The 21608-nt window shown below is 37.7% G+C and overlaps 1 protein-coding gene and 1 non-coding gene across 8 annotated transcripts in view; both read left to right on the forward strand.

The window, feature by feature from the left end:
• Unc80 (unc-80 homolog, NALCN channel complex subunit) overlaps positions 1-21608 on the forward strand; it is a 206871-nt gene that overhangs the window by 108738 nt on the left and 76525 nt on the right. For 5 of the 7 annotated variants that reach the window (XM_047544569.1, XM_047544573.1, XM_047544570.1 and 2 more), the window contains exons 27-31: positions 3403-3606; positions 5498-5598; positions 11168-11368; positions 18903-19010; positions 20153-20291. In XM_047544569.1, coding sequence (XP_047400525.1) covers positions 3403-3606; positions 5498-5598; positions 11168-11368; positions 18903-19010; positions 20153-20291 — 753 coding nt within the window. The remainder of the gene's footprint in view (positions 1-3402; positions 3607-5497; positions 5599-11167; positions 11369-18902; positions 19011-20152; positions 20292-21608) is intronic. The other 2 variants (XM_047544574.1, XM_047544575.1) reach the window with 1 other exon arrangement.
• On the forward strand, positions 18711-18783 carry Trnaa-agc (transfer RNA alanine (anticodon AGC)). The gene has a single exon. It is a non-coding gene; the product is annotated as a tRNA-Ala (tRNA).

Raw genomic sequence — 21608 nt, forward strand, 5'->3', positions numbered from 1 at the left:
ATAAGCCAAATCTTCCCGAGTATGAAGAAATATGAACTCAATGTTTTTTCAAATATTACTACTTAAGACAGGGATAACCTCCAGTTTTTGAAGCATATCCAAAGGTATTTTAATTTAAAAGTCAGTCTTTTCCCCCCCAGTTATAGTGCTTAATTATTGTTTGAAGTAGTTGAATAAAAATGCAGATACTGACATTGTTAAATTTGAGTAAAATTTCTACATCATTAAAAATAAAATATCTGATTAACTTTAAGACCATTTTAATTTCATGATTATTAGTTACATAAATTGTTTTTAATTTTCAAATGTGAAATGCTTCATATTTTTTCTCCTTACAGAATGACTATGTAAATTTATGGAAGTTGTTTAATGAATGAACAGAAAACAGAAACTATAAATTAAATGAGAACATATCCATAAAATGTCTTTAATCAGTTGGCAAATACCTTCCCAAAGATTTCTACATATTCCTTAACTTCACAACATGAAAATGGTGACTGGGGCCCTGATAACTAAATTATTAAAACATTAAAAATTTTTTCATACCGTATTTTTTTATAAAAGTTAAAAATGTCACCTCCTGAAATAAACAACCTGAAGACAACTCAGATTTTACCAAGGAAAACGAATATGAAAGAATCCTTAGAACTGAAAATACCTGCCTAAAATGTCCATACAGAGTAAGACAAATCATTTTACCCACATTCCAAAGACAAACTAAGGGTAGTACTCCATATACAAACACCAAGACTAGTCTCACCATTCATTACCCATCTGCTGAGCACCTTTGGTATACTAGGAACTATTTACAGGTTCTCAGAATGCATCAATGTGCCAGAAATTTTTCCACATATTTTGATTTGTATTGTTTAAGAGTTAATAACTAACAGTTGTTCATGTATCAGTGAAGAACATGAAATACTAGACTTTCTAGTGGAGGAAAATGAAGAAAAGCAAATTAGGATCAGGTTTTGTGACATGGAGTAGGAAGGACAGAGTAGTCCATCAGAATTGACATTGAGCAGAGAGACCTGTGAAGGAGCCGAGAACTGAGGAAGAAGTGTTCTGAACAGAGGCAACCTTGAGGACAAGGCTGTGATGCAGGAATGAACTGGGAGCATATGAAGAAGGGGAAAAAGACCACTGTAGTTACAAAAGAATGAGTTGGGGGAAAGAGTCCTAAGATGAGTCAGAGTGTTAGACGAAGGGTAAATAGGGTCTGGAAGATATGATTAGAATTTTAATTCTATTTTAAATGTGTCAGAATATTGTTAGTATGTTTGGCCATAAAAGTGATATAAGGTGTGTCTTTTAATTTATGTTCTTTTAAATAAGAAGAGATCTATTGAAGTAGGAGAAAGGTGAATTAGTTGTAGGTAGTTACATTCGTCTAGGGAAGATGTGACGGAGCTTTCAAAAGTCTATGACATTTTTGAAGCACAGAGAAAGCAGGGTTGGCTAATGGATACAGTGTGGAGTGAGAGAAATAGGAAAAGGAGATGTGTTATCCAATTTAGATGAATTTGTTTCACTTTCATACAAGTTCCGGTTGTCATGGAGATAAAGGCTAAAATTTAATGCCGAACAATCTCAGCTGACATTTTTCATATACAAAACCAAATCTGGATTCGAACTGCTGTGTCTCTTGTAAATAGCCAACATCATAATTCTGAACCCTAATGTTTTAGTGCTACAGGATGTCTCCAATTGTCTTCCGTGTTAGAACAAACTCTCAACATTAAATCTCTTTCAGATGACATTAATTTGGGGTTATTTGGCCTCATTCTTTGGCTGAAAAGTGTCATAAAATCAGGCAAAAATGTTAGTATGTGCCTCTGTAAAAGCCAAAGAATTATCATTTTAATCTTTTTCTCTACTTCTCAATCTGCAGAGACATGAAATTGCTCTAGCAATCATTACAAGTGATAATTACATTCTGTTTCAAACATATTTCAAATGCATCATAAAGTCTCAATTAAGCCTAAAAATAATCCTGAAAAATACTCTTGGGTGAGCTGTGCTATAATTAAAATACAGCATTATGGTCGATAGTTTTTGTGGAATTTATCCAACAGTTCTGCAAGAGATTCCTTCCAGATGTGAAATTCCATCCAGTTTCATTCAGGGAGCTCCATGAAGCTTTTACTAGCTGAGTGGAGACAATTTTAGTCTTTCTTGATCATAAGTGTAAATTGGAGATGGAACATTCACGTTATCCAACAGGAGTTATTCTGGGTGCCTTTATATGGCATTGAAAGTATACATGTAACTAACATTTAAAGAGTTATACAAGTTCTATTAGTCACATGTTAACACTTCTGTGGGTGAGAAACCTGAAACTAAAATGCAAACTTCCTGACTGGTGCTTAAAAAAAATATTAATAACAATGCCTTAAATAATTAGTAAGGAATCTTGTCCTGCCTTAAGAAGGTAAGCTTATAAACCTGACCCCTTCCTGATAATGAATTTTTAACCTTTAAAACTTTTTTATCCTACTTTTATAAAATCAATATTGACAACAGCAAATCTTCAAAAATAAAAATAAAAAAGGAAGGAGGTATGTATACGACTATAGAAACTAAGGATACTTCGGATTTTTTAAAAAGTTAGGTTTCAAGTTTGAATGTGTTTCTTGTACCCTTTTATTTCTCCCACTGATGGCTGTTTCTTCCAGAACACTAAAGATGAATAATGCATGCCTTCTTGGTACACATAAACTGTAAGGTTGGCTCAGGGCCTTGCAACATTTGGACTCACATCTCACCTACCTTTTGACTGAGAGGAGGATGCTATGAAATCACTAGATGCATTGAAAATGGACCCATGTCACATGCATGCTCACCCAAAGCACCCCCATGCTAACAGATCCCAAGTGCCTTTGCTGAGGAGCAGAGCAGAACCCAGTGTTGACTGTTGGAGAGAGGAGTGCCTCTCGTTTTTGTTTTTTTGTTTTTCTCTTAATGAGGTCTTCCAAAAAGAAAGGGTTTACATGGCAGTTCACAGAATTCTGTAAGTCCCATTTCAAAAGAAAAACAAAAACGAATGGTCTGTGGTTCTACTGAATCGAGTCTTAATGTGCTGTAAATGTACTAACAGTCCTAGATGATGTTGCTGCAAGATACACTCATGCTTGTGAACCCTGGGCCAGAAAGACTGCAGGTTGTTCCCAGCCCTTTGTGACCAAGAAAGACACTGCACCAGCCCTTCCTGGTGGCCCCAGCCTCCCGCCTGCCTGACAGAGCCTGGCACCTGGGGTCCAGGGAAAGCTTCCTACCCAGAAATGCTGCTTGTCCAGGCAACAGAGAGGAGGCTGATCAGGGACAGGTTGGGGAGAGCTTGGATCTAATATTGGCTCGGGAAAACTAAGGGGGGAAAAGCCCTATTTTATTCTTTTAATACAGTTCCCAGCAGGAAGATCAGGATAGGAGGTTCTCGCCTGCTCCAGATTAAAGGAACCCGCAGTTTCCAGGTGAAGAAGGGGGGTTCCTTGTCCAGCATTCGCCGGGTCGGCAGCTTAAAGAGCAGCAAGTTATCACGGCAGGACTCAGAGTCTGAGGCTGAGGAGCTGCAGCTGTCCCAGAGCAGGGACACTGTCACTGACCTAGGTAACATAGAGGAGCGGGGCGTGCAGGGACGTGGGGGGTAGGAAGACAGGACCCAAGTCCTGAAACAGCTGAAGTCCATTTTCTTACACATAAATAGATGAAGAGCAAAGCCACAGGTTAGATGACAACTTCTGTCTGAAAGCCACACTATCCTCCAGCAGGCTGCTCAAACCTTAGTGAGCACACAGGTCACCTGGATATCGTGTTGAAGTGCAGATTCTGATTCAGCAGATGGGGTGGGGATCTGAGATTCTCCGTTTTTAACAAGCTTTCTACTAAAGTTGATGCTGATGATTCTAGGACCCCATTTTGAGTAACAAGGATGGAAAATCCATTAGGGAAAGAAAATGCTTCAATAACAAGGGCAGTTTTACAAATCCAGATGTCAGTGTATCCATCCTTCTGATAGGACCTTCAAAGGCAAATGTAGAAATTCTCACAGGAACAGATACCGAAAGGCCCTCTATATTTTGAAGTTTCTATTAAACAGTTAAAACAATTACACCAAAATATCAGAAAGGAAAGATAGCCTAGACCTAATAATTAGGGATCTTTAGTAAATCACTTGACTTGTCAGGGATTTTTCTTTTCCAACTACCCAAAGGGAATTAATTCTACTTACTCCTTGCCTACTCTGCAGGGATGCTCTCAAGATAAATTAAGGGATTGTTGTAAAATATGTTAAATTCATGAGAATGAGTTCTAGACACAAAACACTGGTGTCATAGATTTCACTGTAAGATCAAAAGAGATTCCAGATCCCAAAATGTATTAGTCCAAAATATTGACCCTGATTAGTATCTTAGTAGACACAAAAAACTTTAAGTAGGAAGAGGATAGAATCTACCATCTGCCCAGCATTATTAGGTAAATATTAAACACATTTCTTTTTGCCATTCAGTCTCTAGTTTCAAACTAGCAATACATATGGATAAATGATTGGTAGAATCTGCTGAAATAGAAACTGAATATATCTAATCAAAGAAAGTTTAAAATAGGAAATGTTTTTACATCCACCCACCCTCACCTTTGAAAATAGCTAATTTATGCATCACTTAAGATTCAGCCTATTTTTCAAGGTGACAATAGAAAAAAAATCTCTGTGACTTCTGTTGTTACAGGGCTGAACTATAACATCTTTATCACTTAGTTTTGGGAGGGGATTATTGTAATTAATTGTGTGAATTGATGGATTTATTCTGGCCAGTCAAATCAAAGCAGCCAGGCTGGAGACATTGTTTGGTCATTAGAAAAATTTATGACAGCTATTAGATTTGAGGCCAAAGCTTTGCATGTAATATACTAAGTTGTGAATTCCTAAGAGATATGTCCTTTACACTCTCTCAGAGAGGGGATGCCAGGGTTGTCCATAATTGGACATCATTGCTTTGAAATTCTTTTAGTTTTTCCAGGGCGCCCATTCGTCTCTGAATAGCTCTGATAGCAAAGCCCAGTGGCTAGAGCAATAGCACTAGCTGCAGTCACAACCACAGTAGAGGCAGCAGCACTCTGCGAGGCCACTGCAGACCAGTTGGTGTCCCTGTGTAACTACACCTGTAAGGTCTGGTCAGTCTGGAAAGGATTTGGGCACACTCAACCTGTCACTGGCTTATCTCAGCAATTCAAGGACTTGACACTTTTTCTTTCTGCTCCTATCTCTCAAAATGGAAGCCACCATTAAAGAGATCATCAATGTCTTTGAAATTGCCAGTTCAGCTGGTGGCTGAAGGGAACAGCTCCTATTAATATTCCTCCAACAAAGTCCTATGCCCTAACCCACTGGGCCGTGGTAGTCTGCCCTAGGATTCAAAAGCATGGACAACTATACCACACCAATATGACCTCCAGGAAAACTGAATACTGACACCTTTCTTGGTATTTTCTTTTGAAGAAGGGAGTCCTTGGAGTGCAAGCGAGCCCAGCATTGAGCCAGAGGGAATGAGCACTGCTGGTACAGAGGAAAACTACCACAGGAACATGTCCTGGCTTCACGTAAGTAGGAGGATTATTTAAACTCAGAAAGAGCCCTGGAGTCCATTTCCTTTGGCATTGGGGAGGTATATGGAGGGAGGAGAAAATATTATACCAAAACCATCAATCCAATTTAGCCTCCCAGAGGAGGCAGAGGTTTATATTTTATCTGAATCACTCAGTGTGCACTAGCATTGGTATTCTGCTGGATTGCATTCATTTGAAGTTTAAGACCAAGGTCTTTTGTTATGGCTGGCTTGTGGGTCATCATAAGTCAGGGGAAATTGTTAGGCACCTGTTCAGGTTGATGATCAAGGCAACCTGAGTGACACGGGCAAGGCGTCATGGTCAGTTTTATACAGATTACCAGGAATATGAGAACAAGATTGTTGGTGTCAGTCTTGGTATGTATTAGATCAAATTGTAGCAAAGAAAAGGAGATTCTAATAAGACAAGGTGGCACCTCAAAGGGATATCCAGAGGGCACAGGCAGGATAGGATTCTAACAAAACCATGGACAAAGGCTCAAGTTCAAGATTTGAGCTGAGCATGAAGCCAGAAGTAAAGAGAAAGGTAAAGAAGCAGAGCCTCAGAATTAAGATTGACAGGGCACCTGTAGTCATTGTTTTCATAGATAAGCACTGTTACTACCAATTCTGATATTCATCTAACTTTCTGGAAGGGTCAGATAAGTGCTAACTGGTACATATGCTCCTCGGATTATACAGTGCTGTGCATTCACTATGGATGTAGTCCCCAGAATTTGCTGAACTTGAAAACCTCTAAGGAAGATTTTTTAAAGAATTTTTAGTAAAATCTAACCTGCATTTTGGAAAGCATATAAAATTTATGTGTACAGTTCAATACATTTTCACAAAGTAAACACACCTATATAACCACTACCAGGTCGGAAAGAACATTATCAACACCTTAGAAACCTTACTTAGGTCCTTCAGCAGAAACCACTATCCCCTCACAGAAACTACAATTCAACCTTCTAACACCAGAGAGTAGTTTTTTGTGTTTTTAAGATGAATGTAAATGTAATCATATACTCTTTAGTCTATTGTGTCTGGTACATTTTGCTCACACAAACATTTATACAGTGACTTATATAGTCCTCCAACTTTGTTTTTCTTCAGAATGGTTTGGTCTATTCTTGGCTAGAGCATGTCCATTTAAAATTACCTTATCAATTACATTTTAAAAACTCCCAAAGCAGCTTCCCATTTAGTAAATAGATCAATTAAGATTGAGAAATTGATATCTTCAATCATTGACCTTCCCTCTATCTAAAATAGTCTCTCACACCATTATGTCCCTGCATTTGCTTAATACCTCTTAAATATCCTTCAATAATGCTTTTTAGTTTTCTGTGTGATTTTCCACACATAAGCACTTGAGAAGTGTTTGTGTAAGGCCAGCATTATTTATTTTTTAAATATTTGGAAGAAAGCATTGGGGAAGCCTTCTAGATCTAAAAATTTCTTTGTAGAAGAGTTTTTTAATTATAGCTTGAATTTATGTAATACAGTTAAGACCACTCAGATTTTCTATTTCTTCCAGAAGCAGTTCAGGTAAATTGATATTTTTACCTAAATATTTTCTTCATTTAATCTGAATATTGACATTTATGAGCAAAAAGATAGTTTTTAAAAAATTATTTATTTTTTTACAGACTGCATTTTGATTCATTGTATACAAATGGAGCACATCATTTCATTGCTAGGTTGTACACAATAGTTGTTTATAATATTCTTTTTTTTTTTTTTTTTTTTTTTTGGGTGCTGGGGATCAAACCCAGGGCCTTGTGCTTGCAAGGCAAGCACTCTACCGACTGAGCTATCTCCCCAGCCCCAATATTCTTTTGAGGTCACTTAAAATTTTGTAGCATATGGTGCTGTACCTTTACATTTCTGATACTGGTAGGTTGTCTTCTCTCTTTTTTTGATCAGTCTCGATAGACACTATTATTAGTCTTTTAATTTTATTAGTCTTTTCAAAGAATCATATTTTGTTTTTTCACTTTGAAAATATTGTATTTCTTGTTTTATTAACTTCTGCTATTACTTTTATTGCTTTCTTCTACTTTCTTTGAGTTTATTTTTCTTTCCTTAACTTCTTGACGTGTATACTTAATTTGCAACCACTTTGCTAATACATTAATTTAAGAATATAAATGTTCTCTAGGAGCCTTAGCTGTATCACACAAGGTTTGATATATTATATTTTCATTATCATTCGTTAAATTTTTTAAGAAAATTTTCCAGTATGGTTTATTCATAATCGTCTACACATAAAGTTTATGGCTGATATTTCCAATATGTGAATCTACTGTTACTCCTCTTGCTTCTGTTCCTTAATATGCCCAGTCATTTCAATGATTACTTGACATGGAAATGGAAAATTATAGAGGCACAGTGGTGGATACAAATTATAATACATTTGGTAAAACCCATAGAATGTGCCACACTTGGAGTGAACTCTAATGTAAACGATGGACTTTGCGTGTCCACAGGTTCACTTATTTGTAGTAAGAGTTCCTTCCACTCTGGTGCAAGTCGTTGATAGTGGGGGAGGTTGAACAGGTGTAGGCACAGTAGATATATGGGGGCTCTCTGTACTTTCTGTTCAGTTTTGCTGTGAACTCCAAATTTCTCTAAAATACAAAGTTAATTAATTTAAAATAATTATGGGGACTCCACATGATGTCATCTCCCTCCAGAGAGGATTCTCCTTATATCTAGCAGACAATAAGCAAGCAGATTGTCTCGGTCTAATCAGGGACGAAGCTGACTTGACTTGGCTTTCTGGTCTGCCACTGGTCACACACCTTTTAGTTTGAAGTCTTCCAAGGTTTCCAGTGAGGGCTCTTCATTCTTTTTGGGTCAGGAACCCCAATTATTGTTTCCCCATTACAGTGAAATTGCCAAACTCTCTGTTCTAGTTCTCAGCTACTCAATCAGCAAATGCCTAGAAGGGAAAATAGTCACTCAGTATCAATCTAACTTCTCTGAACTTCCTTTCTCTATGGAATCTTGGCTCTCAATTTATTCCTCCTTTGGCATTACTGAATTATTATTTTTTTATTTTTTATTTTTTTAACTCCCAGCCCCTATGTGATTGCTTAAACCTCTGGCAGCTTTCCTGGCCACTTATGCCTAACCAAGAAGTAGTAAATGCCCCAAGGAGAAATGTGGCATGTGTTCACATTGTTCTCACTTCAGTGAATGTCCTTTCTCCCCACAACATACCTTTCATGTCCCTACTGTTTCACTATCTTTTGCATTCAGCCATACATACATATATATGTGTGTGCATACATATGTGTGTGTGTGTGTATGTGTAGAATTTTACTTGGTTCTATTGTTCAACAGTAGCTATAAGCTACTTAATCTTGGTGGAAGGAGAACATACTCATTTTCTATTGCTGCATAACATTACCACAAGCTTTGTGGTTTAAAACAGGTCATATTATCTCATTTCTGTGGGTCAGAAATCCTGGCACAGCTTAGCTAGGTCTCCATTTCAAGATCTCTCACATGGCTGCAATCAAAGTATTGACCAGGACTGGGGTGTTATCTGACGACTTGATTGAGAAAGAATTTGCTTCTAGACTCACATGATTGTAGGCAAAATTTCAGTTCCTTGAGACCTGTTGGGCAGCAGCCTTCAGTACCCAGTCAGCTATTGGTGAGAGGTCACCCTCATTTCCTTACTATGTGGGCCTATGCACCATGGCACAACTTCATCAAAGATAGTTAGAGAATCTGTTGACAAGAGAGAAGTCACAACCTGGTCAGAGAAGGGGCACCCCATAACCTTTCCCTGTGTTCTATTGGTTGAAAGGAAGACACTAGGCCAACACAAAGGCATAAATACCAGAAGTTGTGGATCTCTGAAGACTGTCTTAGAAATATATCTATCAAAGGGATATCACGGGACAGAATTTTAAATTTTAGATTTCTAGACCACCTCTACCTCTAACTGCAGAACTACCAAATCAGATTTTCCTGAATCAGAGTCTAGTAATATGTTCATTTGTGTGTTTCTTTGCTTTGTTTGCTTTTTGCTAAGCTTTCTTGGTGTTTCTCTTGATCAACCAGATTTAGGAGCGACAAGGGAACCCTTATAGTTCTTAAGTGTGCCCTGCCTCATATCAGAATAAAGAAGAATATCAGGGGTTGTTCAATGAATCTTGAGAGAGCTGTATATTCTTCAAAGACAACCCTATTTTTATTGAAAACTTTGGAGGGATGTGGACTATTGTTAGCTGAGTTTGACAGGCATATGGAATTGATTGTTGTTGCTTCTCTTTGTCTCAGAATAAGCAAGGACCCTTGTTCCTAAAGAAATGTGTGTACCCCTGCTTGGCAGGTTCGATTGGACTTGTCCACAGACTTATCTTGTGTTCTTCATTCAGTTTGGCACACAGTCCCTCACAGGTTAGGTGGGAACTAATTTCATGAGGATTAGAAATATCCAGAAGATTTCTCCATGTACAGTTGACTAAACTTATAGTTCTCGGTAGTCTACTGCCTTTTTAGGAAGCATGCTTAAAAAGTTACAAACTCATGAGATGGGGATGTAACTCAGTGGTAGATAACTTATCTATCATGGATAAGGCCTTGAATAATTTGATCCCCAGCAACACACACACACACACACACACACACACACACACACACGAAAAGTTACAAACTCAGAGTTGAGGCTATATCTCAGAGGTAGAGCATGTGCTTAACATGTCCAAGGCCCTGGGTTCTAGCCCCAGAACTGAAAAAAAATTACAAGTTCTAGGGCCTTCATTTCTGATCTTAAAAAGCCACATCCTCTAAATCAACTGAGTTTGCTTCTGGAATCCTAATGGGGAATTCTGGGAAATGTAAGGATCTGAGCCAGATCAAACTCTAAGAGTAAGGATGTCCTACCAGCCAAAGAAAAAAAGTCATGTAGGAGGGAGAAGAAATGAGCTCTAGAGTGGGGTTCAAGTTCTAGTTCAAGATTTTTGGGGGGCTGGGGGCATAGCTCAGTTGGTAGAGTGCCTGCCTTGCAAGCACAAGGTCCTGGGTTCAATCCCCAGCACCCCCCCCCCAAAAAAAAAAAAAAAAGATTTTTGGTCAGAGTGGAAGATACAGATGTGGGAGTTAAAGGCATCCCACAGTTGTCAAAGGCCAGCTAGCTCCTTTGGGACTGAACTTTTTATCAGTGTGTGCTCTTTTAGCTGGCTCCTACCATGACATAAGAAGTGGGGGCCAGCGGGATATGTGGGGTCTTTTTTTTAGTTCATAATTTCCATTTGAAAGTATTTGGAAACCACACACTTCACAATAATTGGATTTTAGAACATCTGTTCATTCTTGTTTCAAAAAAAATTATTTTATCAAGCATTTATGAATAAAAAGCAAATGCCAAGGTAGACAAAGACTCATAACTCTTTTGTTCTCCTCTGGGAATTATTGAATCAATGTAATTACAAGACCCATCATGGGAAGTTAACATTTGACTTGGTATCTTCCACACCACATAGACATTCAGTGTGTCGGTACCCTGGTTGCCTGGTTGAGTCTCAGGAGTGTTTGTATTCCAGGTCATGATCTTGCTATGCAATCAACAGAGTTTCATCTGCACACATGTGGACTACTGTCATCCACACTGCTATCTGCACCACAGCCGCTCCTGTGCCCGGCTGGTCAGAGCCATTAAGCTGCTCTATGGAGACAGTGTGGACTCCCTGCGGGAGAGTAGCAACACCAGCAACGTGGCTCTGCGGGGCAAGAAACAGAAAGAGGTGAGTGAATGGTCATCACTGATATAATAACAAGGACAGGGAAAAGCTATATCCTAATAATCTTCTCTGGCAATAAGAAATTTCAGGCAACTGCAGTTGTATCAACCTACAGGTCTCTGTGCTTCTGAACAAAGGTAGACAATGAGTGCAAGACAAATGCTTCGCCTTCATGTTCACAAGTAAACATGGACTTTTCCCCAGGTTTTGCCTAATTTTTGTGAATAATTATGAATTTACAATGGTTGAGGTGATGAGCAAGTTACTGTGGTAGGCAGAATAATGCCCCCTGCCACACACACACGCAAAGAGGTTTGCATCTATTCCCTGGAACCTGTGAATATGTTACCTTACATGACAAGAGACCTCACAGGTATGATTAGGTATTTTACAATGGGGAGGTTATCCTGAATTATCCAGGTGGGCTCAATGTAATTGTAAGGGCCTTATAAGTGAAGAAAGAGGCAAAGGGATTCAGAGGCAGAGAAGGAGATGAGATGGCAGAAGCGGAGGTCAGCATGATGTAGGCCGCGAGCCTCTAGAAGCTGGAAAATTTGAGGAAATGGAGCATCCCTGTGGCCTCCAGAGGAACACTGTCCTATCAATCACATTCAGACTTCTGACAACCAGAACTGCAATATATTAAGTCTGTTGTTTTAAGCCACAAAACCTGTGGGTATTTGTTACAGAAACAATAAGAAGCTAATGCAATTACATATTATGAAATAAGCCATAAATAGCTCAACTGCTCACAGAAAAATAACAGAGTAATCTGGGTCAGATCAGCCTAAAAGGAAATTCCTTCAAGAAACTACAACATTTTCCAGGCATTCAGCTGCACTTTCCTGACAGCCCTGAGCAGCTGAGCTGGCAGAAGATGAAGACAGTAACCAGGGCTGCTGTTCTCCTGACAGGAAAGCCTTGAGTTGTCCACCTGCACTGACCAGGCATGGTAGCCAAGATGCTTAACTGAATGCTGTGGCTGCGCCTGCAGCTGCTTTTCCCAAATGGTTTTACTAAGTGATTTTTCTATAACACCTATTCATTTCAACAAGCATTCATTATGCACCTGCTGTTGGCACACTATTTGGCCAAATATTAAAAAAAAAAAAAATAAGTAGGAGCAAAGGATCTTTTTAATGAAGGAATTTGCAAGCCAGTTTTGGACTGGAAGTGGACAATAATATGTATACATCAAACAGCTAGAGACCATGAACAATAAGAACAAAAATGCAGTTGAGTTATGTAGCAATCTGTAGTACTTTAGCATTCACAAAGGGATTTTTTCAATTATAACTTTTAAAACATAAAAACAATATATGATCACTGAAGAAATTTTGGCTATTACAAGAGATCCTAAAGGGAAAAAAGAATTTATCCCATGAGAGTGCAGTATTAGCTTCTGGGACATGCACATTTAATAATTTTTCCTAAACATGTATGAGGACCAAAGAAGAAAAAAAATATATATATCTATGTGCACATATATATGTGCACATGTATACATTGAGAAAGTGTTTTGTGCAAGAGGTATTTTTCTCTTCATTTTACAGGTGAAAAAAAATGAGACTCAGAAAGATGAGATTGTCCAATTCTTATCTACAACATATTTGGCTAAATTTTAATTTAGAAATATAGAATATTAAAGTTGGGGGGGTTATTTATTTATTCATTTATTTTTGCTTTTATTGGTACATTAGAATTGCACATAATAGTCAGTCCATTTTGACACTAATACATGCACAGAATTTAATTTACTCCATTTCAGCCCCCAGTGCCCCCGTTTCCCTTCCCTCCTTTTTCCCCATTCCTCTTTTTCTACTCTACCTTCCACTCATTTATTTATTTTTAGTTGATGCTTTGAAGAAATACATAAAGATGGATTTCACTGTGGAATATTTATACATGCACATAGTCTAATTTTGTCAAATTTATTCTGCATTTCCTCCCCTTTTCCATCCCTCCTCCCTCCCCCTAAATCTCCTTTTGCTCTGCTGATCTTCCTCCTGTCTGTATGATTTCCAGCCCCAGAGTTTGCTTTTCCTCTTAATTTGCTCTGGTTTCTGCATATGAGAGAAAACATTAGACCCTTGACTTTCTGCGTCTGGTGTATTTCACTTAGCATGAATAGTCTCCACTTCCATTTGTTTCCCATCAAATGCCATAATGTCATTCTTCTTTATGGCTGAGTAAAACTCCATCATGTATATATACCACATTTTCTTAATCCATTCATCTATTGATGGGCATCTGATTGGTTCCATATCTTGGTTATTGTGAGTTGTGTTGCTATAAAGGTTGATGTGTTCCACCATAGTATGTTCATGTATCACCATAGTATGCTGAATTTAGCTCTTTTAAATAAATACCAAGGAGTGGGATAGCTAGGTCATATGGTGGTTCCATTCCTGGTTTTTTGAGGAATCTCCATACTGCTTTCCAGAACATTTGTACTAATTTGCGGTTGAAGTCAGGGTTTTCTAACTAGACTGTATTGCATCTCATGTTATTCAAACTATACAAATTATAGGAAGAATGAAATTGGAGAAAGACAAATTGTGAGTTACAATGAACTGCATGAACTACTAAATAATAGCATAAAAGTAAAAAATATGCACATATTTGTATGTATGTATGTATATGTTAATATACAATCTATATTTCAAACACAAATGATATCACATTTAAAGAACATCTATTTTAATTTATGTAAGTTATCTCTTCATATACAAACTCCTTTAGCTTTAAGAGGAAATTGTATCTGTTGAAAGTTGCAAAAATATACAAGCCTAAATTAATGTTCATTGTTCTCTATACACCCTCTGAAATTTTTTCTGTCACATCTTTGCTCAAACTATAATATTGTCTCTAATCTATATATTGTCAAACCCAAACATTCTTTACGATCCAATTCAAATACTATCTCCTCCCTGAAACCTTTTCTGATTCCCCTAGTGTTAAGTACAGGGCATATTGCAGGTGGACAATAAATGTTATTTGTCTTCCTTCTCTTTTCATCTAAATTATAATGGTATTTTACTTGCATTTTATTAGTCTTCATTCGTTCATTCATTCATCCATCCATCTCTCCATTTTTAAAAAATCTATGGGTCACGCTAAGCCCATACTTTGTGCTGGATGTAATAATGGACAAAAGAGACAATGTCTGAGAGACAGACATTAATCAAATAAACCTCCCATATTGATGTAAAATTCCAACAGCAATCAGTGCAATAGAGAGGCATACTGTATGAACAGCTTATGATGAGGCTTTCAATCTAGCAGAGTTAATAAAAGCCTTTCCAATAAAGTTAATTTTAGGGTGCATGGATGTTAACTGAACACAGAATTTTCCAAATAGAGACAAAGGACTGTGTGTGGAGTACCAAGGACTGCAGTGCATGATGAGGCTGCATAGGCAGATAGGAACTAGACCATGTAGGCCAGAAGGCTCTTATTCCATCCTATGAGTAATGGCAAGCACCCACTGCCACTAAGTTATAAACTCTTTGAGACAAGGAAGTCTTACAATATTTGTATTCTGCATGTCACTAACAAAGAACTCACTAATAACAAAGAAACAATAAATACTGAATGAGTGAGTGAGATTGTAGTCTAGGAGAGTTCATGAGAGCCCTTCACCTTTGCTCAACCATGACACTTGTGTGAAGCAGCAGAAAAGGCTTATGGACCTTCTGCTGTCTGTGGCTTACCACTAGGAAATCCAAGCAAGAGAAATGTACCCTCATCACATTTAAGTCAGTCATTCAGGTAGAGAGCAGAAAGAACATTTTGAATCTTCTGTGGCAAACATTTTATTTCCAAAACACGAGTTTCCTGCTCAGGCATCTTTTTCCTCTCATGATGTTTTCCATTTGCCTGTTCTGAATCTGTCACACAAATGAACAATGCCACATTTCCAGATCCAAAATGAAAACAGAAAAAAGCAATAAATCAAGAGTAAAAGCAGCGGTCTGATTAGAATTGACTATGAGCAATCGGTGCTTCATCCCTGTTTGCTCTTTAATTGGCTTTTATGGCAGAATGTATTTGTGACAGCCGGTACATTTTGCAACCCATCTAACTCTGATCAATCTGCTAATCTACATTCCAATGCTGGGGGACTCGCAGTATGTTCTGTGAGTTTATTTTAGTGCACTTCCAAACTTGAAGGTTATTTTTTATGTATATAAACTATCATTCTATATGTATATATTATCTTCACCAAGGAATTCTATGATCTCTCCTCTGTCTGTACCTTGCTATGTTCTAAATAAAGGTTCAATTAGTGCTTGCTGATGATAAAAAGGAGTAGATAACACAATTTTTTACTTTCGATCAAAAAGAAGGATGAGAGGTGGTAATACAAGTCCAAAAGAAAAAAAGAAAGGACAGAGTGTGGGTAAATTGTATAAAAACAATGCAGATGGCAAGAGTTCCACAGCTCTTCTGCAGAACCAATGTTTTTTCAAAAGCTGTAGACAACACTGTTGTGAGTCCAAGACCAGGCCCTGGTCTCGATTCCCGGGGCTTGTGATTGCCCAACATAACATCCATAATTCATGTGTCCAAGATGTGTGAAGTGCAAAGTTTGCCCTTCGTTTGTCATGGTGCTCTTCCCAGAAAAATGAGGAAATGCCTTTCTCAGAGAGCCCAGTAGACTGATTTCAGCATTCCTGAATTTTAAATGCCTTGTTATTTCCTGTGTGTGAACCATGCTTCACAGCATGTATCTCCTTATTTATTTATTTATTTTTTACTTCCATGGTCTTTTTATTTGCTTGCTTATTTGCTTTCTGTCTCTCCTAGAAAGCGACTCTCCAGCAGGGCAAACATCATGATGCTTTACTCCCCTGTGTATCTCCAGAAGTTGACCCCATTCCTGACATATGATTAACACAATAAACATTCTTGAGTTATTAAGTGAATAAAAATTTTATTTAAAATAAGCATTATTCCTCCGTAGCCAATAATTTATTGCTAGGAGCAGAAACTTCAAACTTATTCAAATGATTAGGAAGGTTTTTCAAAGGATCTAGCAGAATCTTATGAAACCAGAGACAGAAAGGGAACTAGAACTAATATAGGATATGAAATATGTGATAGTGCTGGACTTACACCTTCTGCTGTTAGGCAGAATTAAATACAACCCTGCATTTCCCAGCATGTAGGGACTAATGTTCATTCTTTTTGTTTTTTGTTTTTTCCTAAGCTGAGTATTTTCCTATTTGGTTAAAATTAAGGAAACCTATTCACAAGTATCTCTGAAAAAGGCAAAATGTCCAACCAAAGGACAAAGGGTCAAAATATTTGTAAAATGAAGAAATCATATTTTAAAATAATTATAATGACCTGGGAAATCCTTATTATAAAACCATAGTGCAGTGAATTGTATAGAATCGCAGTTTTGCTAAGGTACATTGAGGGGGAAACCAAGGAGAAAACGAACCAAATAATGACTAACATTGAGTTCACAATTTGGGGGATTTTTTCCCTCTTTTTTTTTTTTTTTTTGCGGGAATTTGAATCCAGGGCCTTGTGCTTGTGAGGCAAGCACTCTACCAACTGAGCTATATTCCCAACCCGATTTTTTCCTTCTTTATAGTTTTTCTCTTTTCCAGATATTCTATAATGTACATGTTTTGTTTTCTATGTAGAAAGAATTAAAGCAGAGAGATACTGATTTTTAAATATCCTAACTCTTTTTTAAAGGATATTAAAACACATTTATATGGAAAACTTTTGCTACGTGTGATTTTGGAGCGGTTTTTAAGTTATGTAAAATAAGCATGCTATTTTTGCTGAATGTGGCTTTTACATTCATGGGGGTGGGGAGCAATGCAGTTTTTCTCCCCAATATGTATTCCCAAGTATGCACCTCCATGTTTTTTTCTTTAGAAAACACAAGAGCTCTGATCCCTTGTTTCCAAGTAGGTTCATTTTAAAAGTTAGTTCCATTCTAGTCAAATAACAGATTCATTGTCTTGGGTCTTTTTGTCAGAGTTTCAAAAGACTTTCTTGGAACATGCACATTTGCCTTCTTTTTCAAAATATCTCCATCTCTAACACTATGAAGCTCTGTTTCAAAATCCTTCAGAAGTTCTGTTTTTTCCCTTGGCATTGAGGGAGAAAGTGTTTCATTGACATGGCACTGGAAAAACAAATGAGCTTTATTCTGTACTAGAAGAAGGACTACCTCTTTGCACAGCCTGGAGTGTAAAAATAGGAGGAATCAGAACTCAGGATAAATAAACAAGGGCCTCTGCCCATTAGGACGATCCTCCTCCCAGCTGCTGTGTTCACTCCGTTTGTTATGGAGTCAGAGGAAGCCATTGTCTCATCTGTGCTCATGCAGATGAGTTGAGTCTATTGTAGCCAGGTTGAGGGGACACTTTGAAAGAAGAGGGGTTGCCTCCTACAGATGAGAACTTAAAAAAAGAGCACAGTTTACCTGTGCAACGGAAACTGAGATGATGGCTGCTACACGCTCATACTTCCTGGATGCCTTGGTCAGCTTTTTGTTGCTGTGACCAAAATACCCATAAAGACAACTTAGAGGAGGAAAAGTTTATTTTGGTTTATGGTTTCAGAGGTTTAGTCCATGGATGGCTGACTCCTTTGCTCTGGGACCAAGGTGAGGCAGAACATCATGCATCCTGGAGAGGCACTGCTCCATTCATGAAGGTCAGGAAGCAGAAAGAAGAAAGGGGAAGGGGCCTCAGGGCAGATGAGCCCTTCTAGGGTACACCCGCAGTGATCTACCTCCTCCAAATAAGCCCCACCTCCCTGTAGTTACCATCCAGTTACTCCATTTAAAGTAGGATAGACTGATTGGGTTACAGCTTTCATAATTCAATCATTTCACCTCTGAATATTCCTACAACATAGAAGCTTTGGGGGACACCTCACATCCAAACCACAACACTTGACATCTCCTGTCTTCGACCTTTAATGTCCTAACACTTGTCTATGAAATATTTTCTTTTGGTCTTACAATTAGAAATGGTTCAACTTGTACCTTGCAACTCCATAAAGGAACTGTTGGATAGAGTGGATTTTATCTGACTCAGTATTTTAAAAGATTTCTATTTTTAATCACCTGGAATATAATTAACCTTGAAATAGAAATCAGGAGATATTTGTCCTTTCCTTATTCTGCTAATAATTAGCTCTGTAACTTGGTCAAGTTACTTCACCTGTTTGAATCCCAGTTTCCTAAAATGTATTACATATCTCTAAGCTCCCTTTTCATTGCAAATTAACTGCTTTTCTAAATTTGACAAGATATAGGACCATAAAAAATTTTGAACCATGCCTTCCATTAGAAGATGATTGTTTGGGGGCTGGGGATATAGCTCAGTTGGTAGAGTGCTTGCCTAGCATGCAGAGGGCCCTGGGTTCAATCCCCAGCACCACCAAAAAAAAAAAAAAAAAAAAATCTAAAAGAAGATGATTGGAGGATTGGAGGGAAATAAAGCAATATTGGAGTTTGAGAAAGCACAACGCCTTCGTTATATATATCACATCTTCTTTTCAGTGCTCAGATAAGTCATGCCTGAGGACACCTTCTCTGAAGAAGAGAGTTTCCGATGCCAACCTGGAAGGGAAAAAGGATTCTGGGATGCTGAAGTACATTAGACTTCAGGTATTGGCACCTGGATCAAAAACATTCCTGGAACATTAATAGGGAAGAAGTTCCAGACAGCCTATTTACAAGCATTTGAGAAACACCATATAGGTTGGCACCATGTTGGCATAAAGGACCCCTTAACTGGTGAGAAAAGTGCCACCAAATGTGCAAGGGAAAGATCCCTCTTCCTAGGCAGGCAGATTCACAGACAAGACCAGAGGAGTTGGAACTGCACCTCTTCCCAGCCTGCCCACTCCATTGAAGCTGATTTCTCACCAGTGCATGGTGACCAATACCTATAGGTTTTAGAATGGGACAGTCTGGGTTTGTATCCCATGTCTGCTGTTGCAGATCTGGGACTCTGCATAAGTTATTTAATTTTCCTTGGTCTTAGTCTCCACATCTATAAAATGGGGAGTATAACACTAGACCCATCCCAAAAGATTTTTGCATGGATTAAATAAAATAGTATATTTACCTACTTATCATAACATTGTTATGTTTCTATTATAAGCTAAACTCTAAATTGTACATTTCTTCAGGGAAAAAAACAATTTTTTTCATGTTTTTCTGGAATGTGTTTAAAATTATGACTTTTCCAGAACCTATATTTACTACCTATATTATTTGAAATAATGGATTAAATATATTTTGTGGATGGAACTGGGGTTATAACTACAGTATACAATGCTTCAAAGGAAAAATGCCATTGAAACTCATGCTGACTTAGAAAAATAGCTTCCTAAATGGACTCCTTCAGAAGTTACTGTTTGCTCATAGTTTTCAACAGAAATCTACCAACAGGAAGGAAAAACAGAAGTCTTTAAAAGTCAACCAGGACTTTTAACACAAATATACATTGACTGGTATTTGTCTTTTCTTACAGAGTTGTATGTGTTCTACAGTTTATTCCTGGGTGGTTGTAAAGCTGGTTTTGTGATGAAAGCATTACAAGATTAGTGGGGTTTTTCCCTTTTAATTTGCTTCAATTAAAAAGCATAAAGCTCATACACCATGCCGACTAAATATGCTCCCCTTTTAGAAAGTGTTTTCAGGTCTTTTAAGAAAATCAGAGAGGGAAAGTAGCTCATAAGTTTCAATAAGACTGTAACCAGTGTCTTAAAAGATTTTAAAACATGATTTCCATCTTTTCCCAGGTGATGAGCTTGTCTCCTGCTCCTTTATCTCTTTTAATCAAGGCAGCGCCAATTCTGACAGAGGAGATGTATGGTGATATCCAGCCAGCTGCCTGGGAGCTCCTGCTAAGCATGGATGAGCACATGGCAGGGGCAGCAGGTAAAGAAAGATCACTTAGGACCCCATTCTTGCAGTCACTGCTACTGATCCAAGTGTTGAAATAAGAGAGGGGAGTTCATTTAATTTTTGCCTCTAGATTAGGTTGATGGTAATTGCTAGAACTGTAAACTTAGTTGTGTGCTTTAAGACCCAAGTTTTGAGTGCTTCCTTCCAAAATCACTATGTGGTTTGCATAAGAACAGGAATATCTCTCAGAGTGTATTAATCAGCTTTCCATCATGATAACAAAATACCTGAGATAACCAACCTATGAAGAAAAAAGATTTATTTTGGTTAATGGTTTTAGAGGTTCCGGTCCATGGTGGCATCAGATGGAAAGGTGGGGAGCATGTGGCAGAGCAGAACTGTTCACCTTATAGCTATGAAGTAAAAGAGAAAGAGGAAATGACAGAGTCTCACAGTCCTTTTCAAGGGCATGCCCCCAATGACCAAAGGACCTCTCTCTAGGCCCCAACCCACCTCCCTGTGCCTCCCAGTAGCACCCCCTGGAGGGCAACACATGGGTTTTTAGAAGACATGCAAGATCCAAACTTTAGCAGAGTGTTAACGAATTAAAGATAATCCCCCCAAACCTACATTTTCACTATATTTCCCAAAAGATAAAATTATTTATGTTATTTCCTAGATTTACCATGAATCACTATCATTAACTTTATTAAATGTCATGTGAGTAATTTTCTGTGTCCAAATTACAATATCAAAATGAATTCATGAAATTTTAAGTGATTTGTCCAAAATATATATCTAGTAAGTGGTAGATACAAAATGTAGATTCTTCATTTCTCCCCTTTTATACAAATCCATTTATTTTTTTCATAACTATGTTGATTGTGAAATGCACATGATAAAAATTCAAGTAACACAAAAATGTATGAAGTTAAAAGTATCACCCTCTTTCCCATGATCACTTGTTCCTTTCCCCAGAGGCAACAATTTTTAAATTTCTCAGAAATTCTTCTAGGGTACAGTATGCATGTGTTGTGTGTGTGTGTTTATATATATATATATATATATTTGTGTGTGTGTGTGTGTGTGCTGTATTTGTTTACATTGCAGGTTTCTGTTTTCACACAAGGACATACAAAGCTTTTGCACTTTGCAGTTTTTCATTCACATTTGGAGAGCATTTCAAAACTCCAGTTTATAGTTTTATCTCAATTCTTTTTAATGGTTACAGAATATTCCATTGACTGAATGGACATACCATAATTTATTTAGTCAAGACCTTTAGGTAGAAATTTAGGTTGATTCTAACCTTCAATTCTTTTATACTGTACTACAAAAAAAATATCTTTA

This window comes from Sciurus carolinensis, chromosome 3 (genome assembly GCF_902686445.1).
Source record: "Sciurus carolinensis chromosome 3, mSciCar1.2, whole genome shotgun sequence".
Taxonomy (NCBI): Eukaryota; Metazoa; Chordata; class Mammalia; order Rodentia; family Sciuridae; genus Sciurus; species Sciurus carolinensis.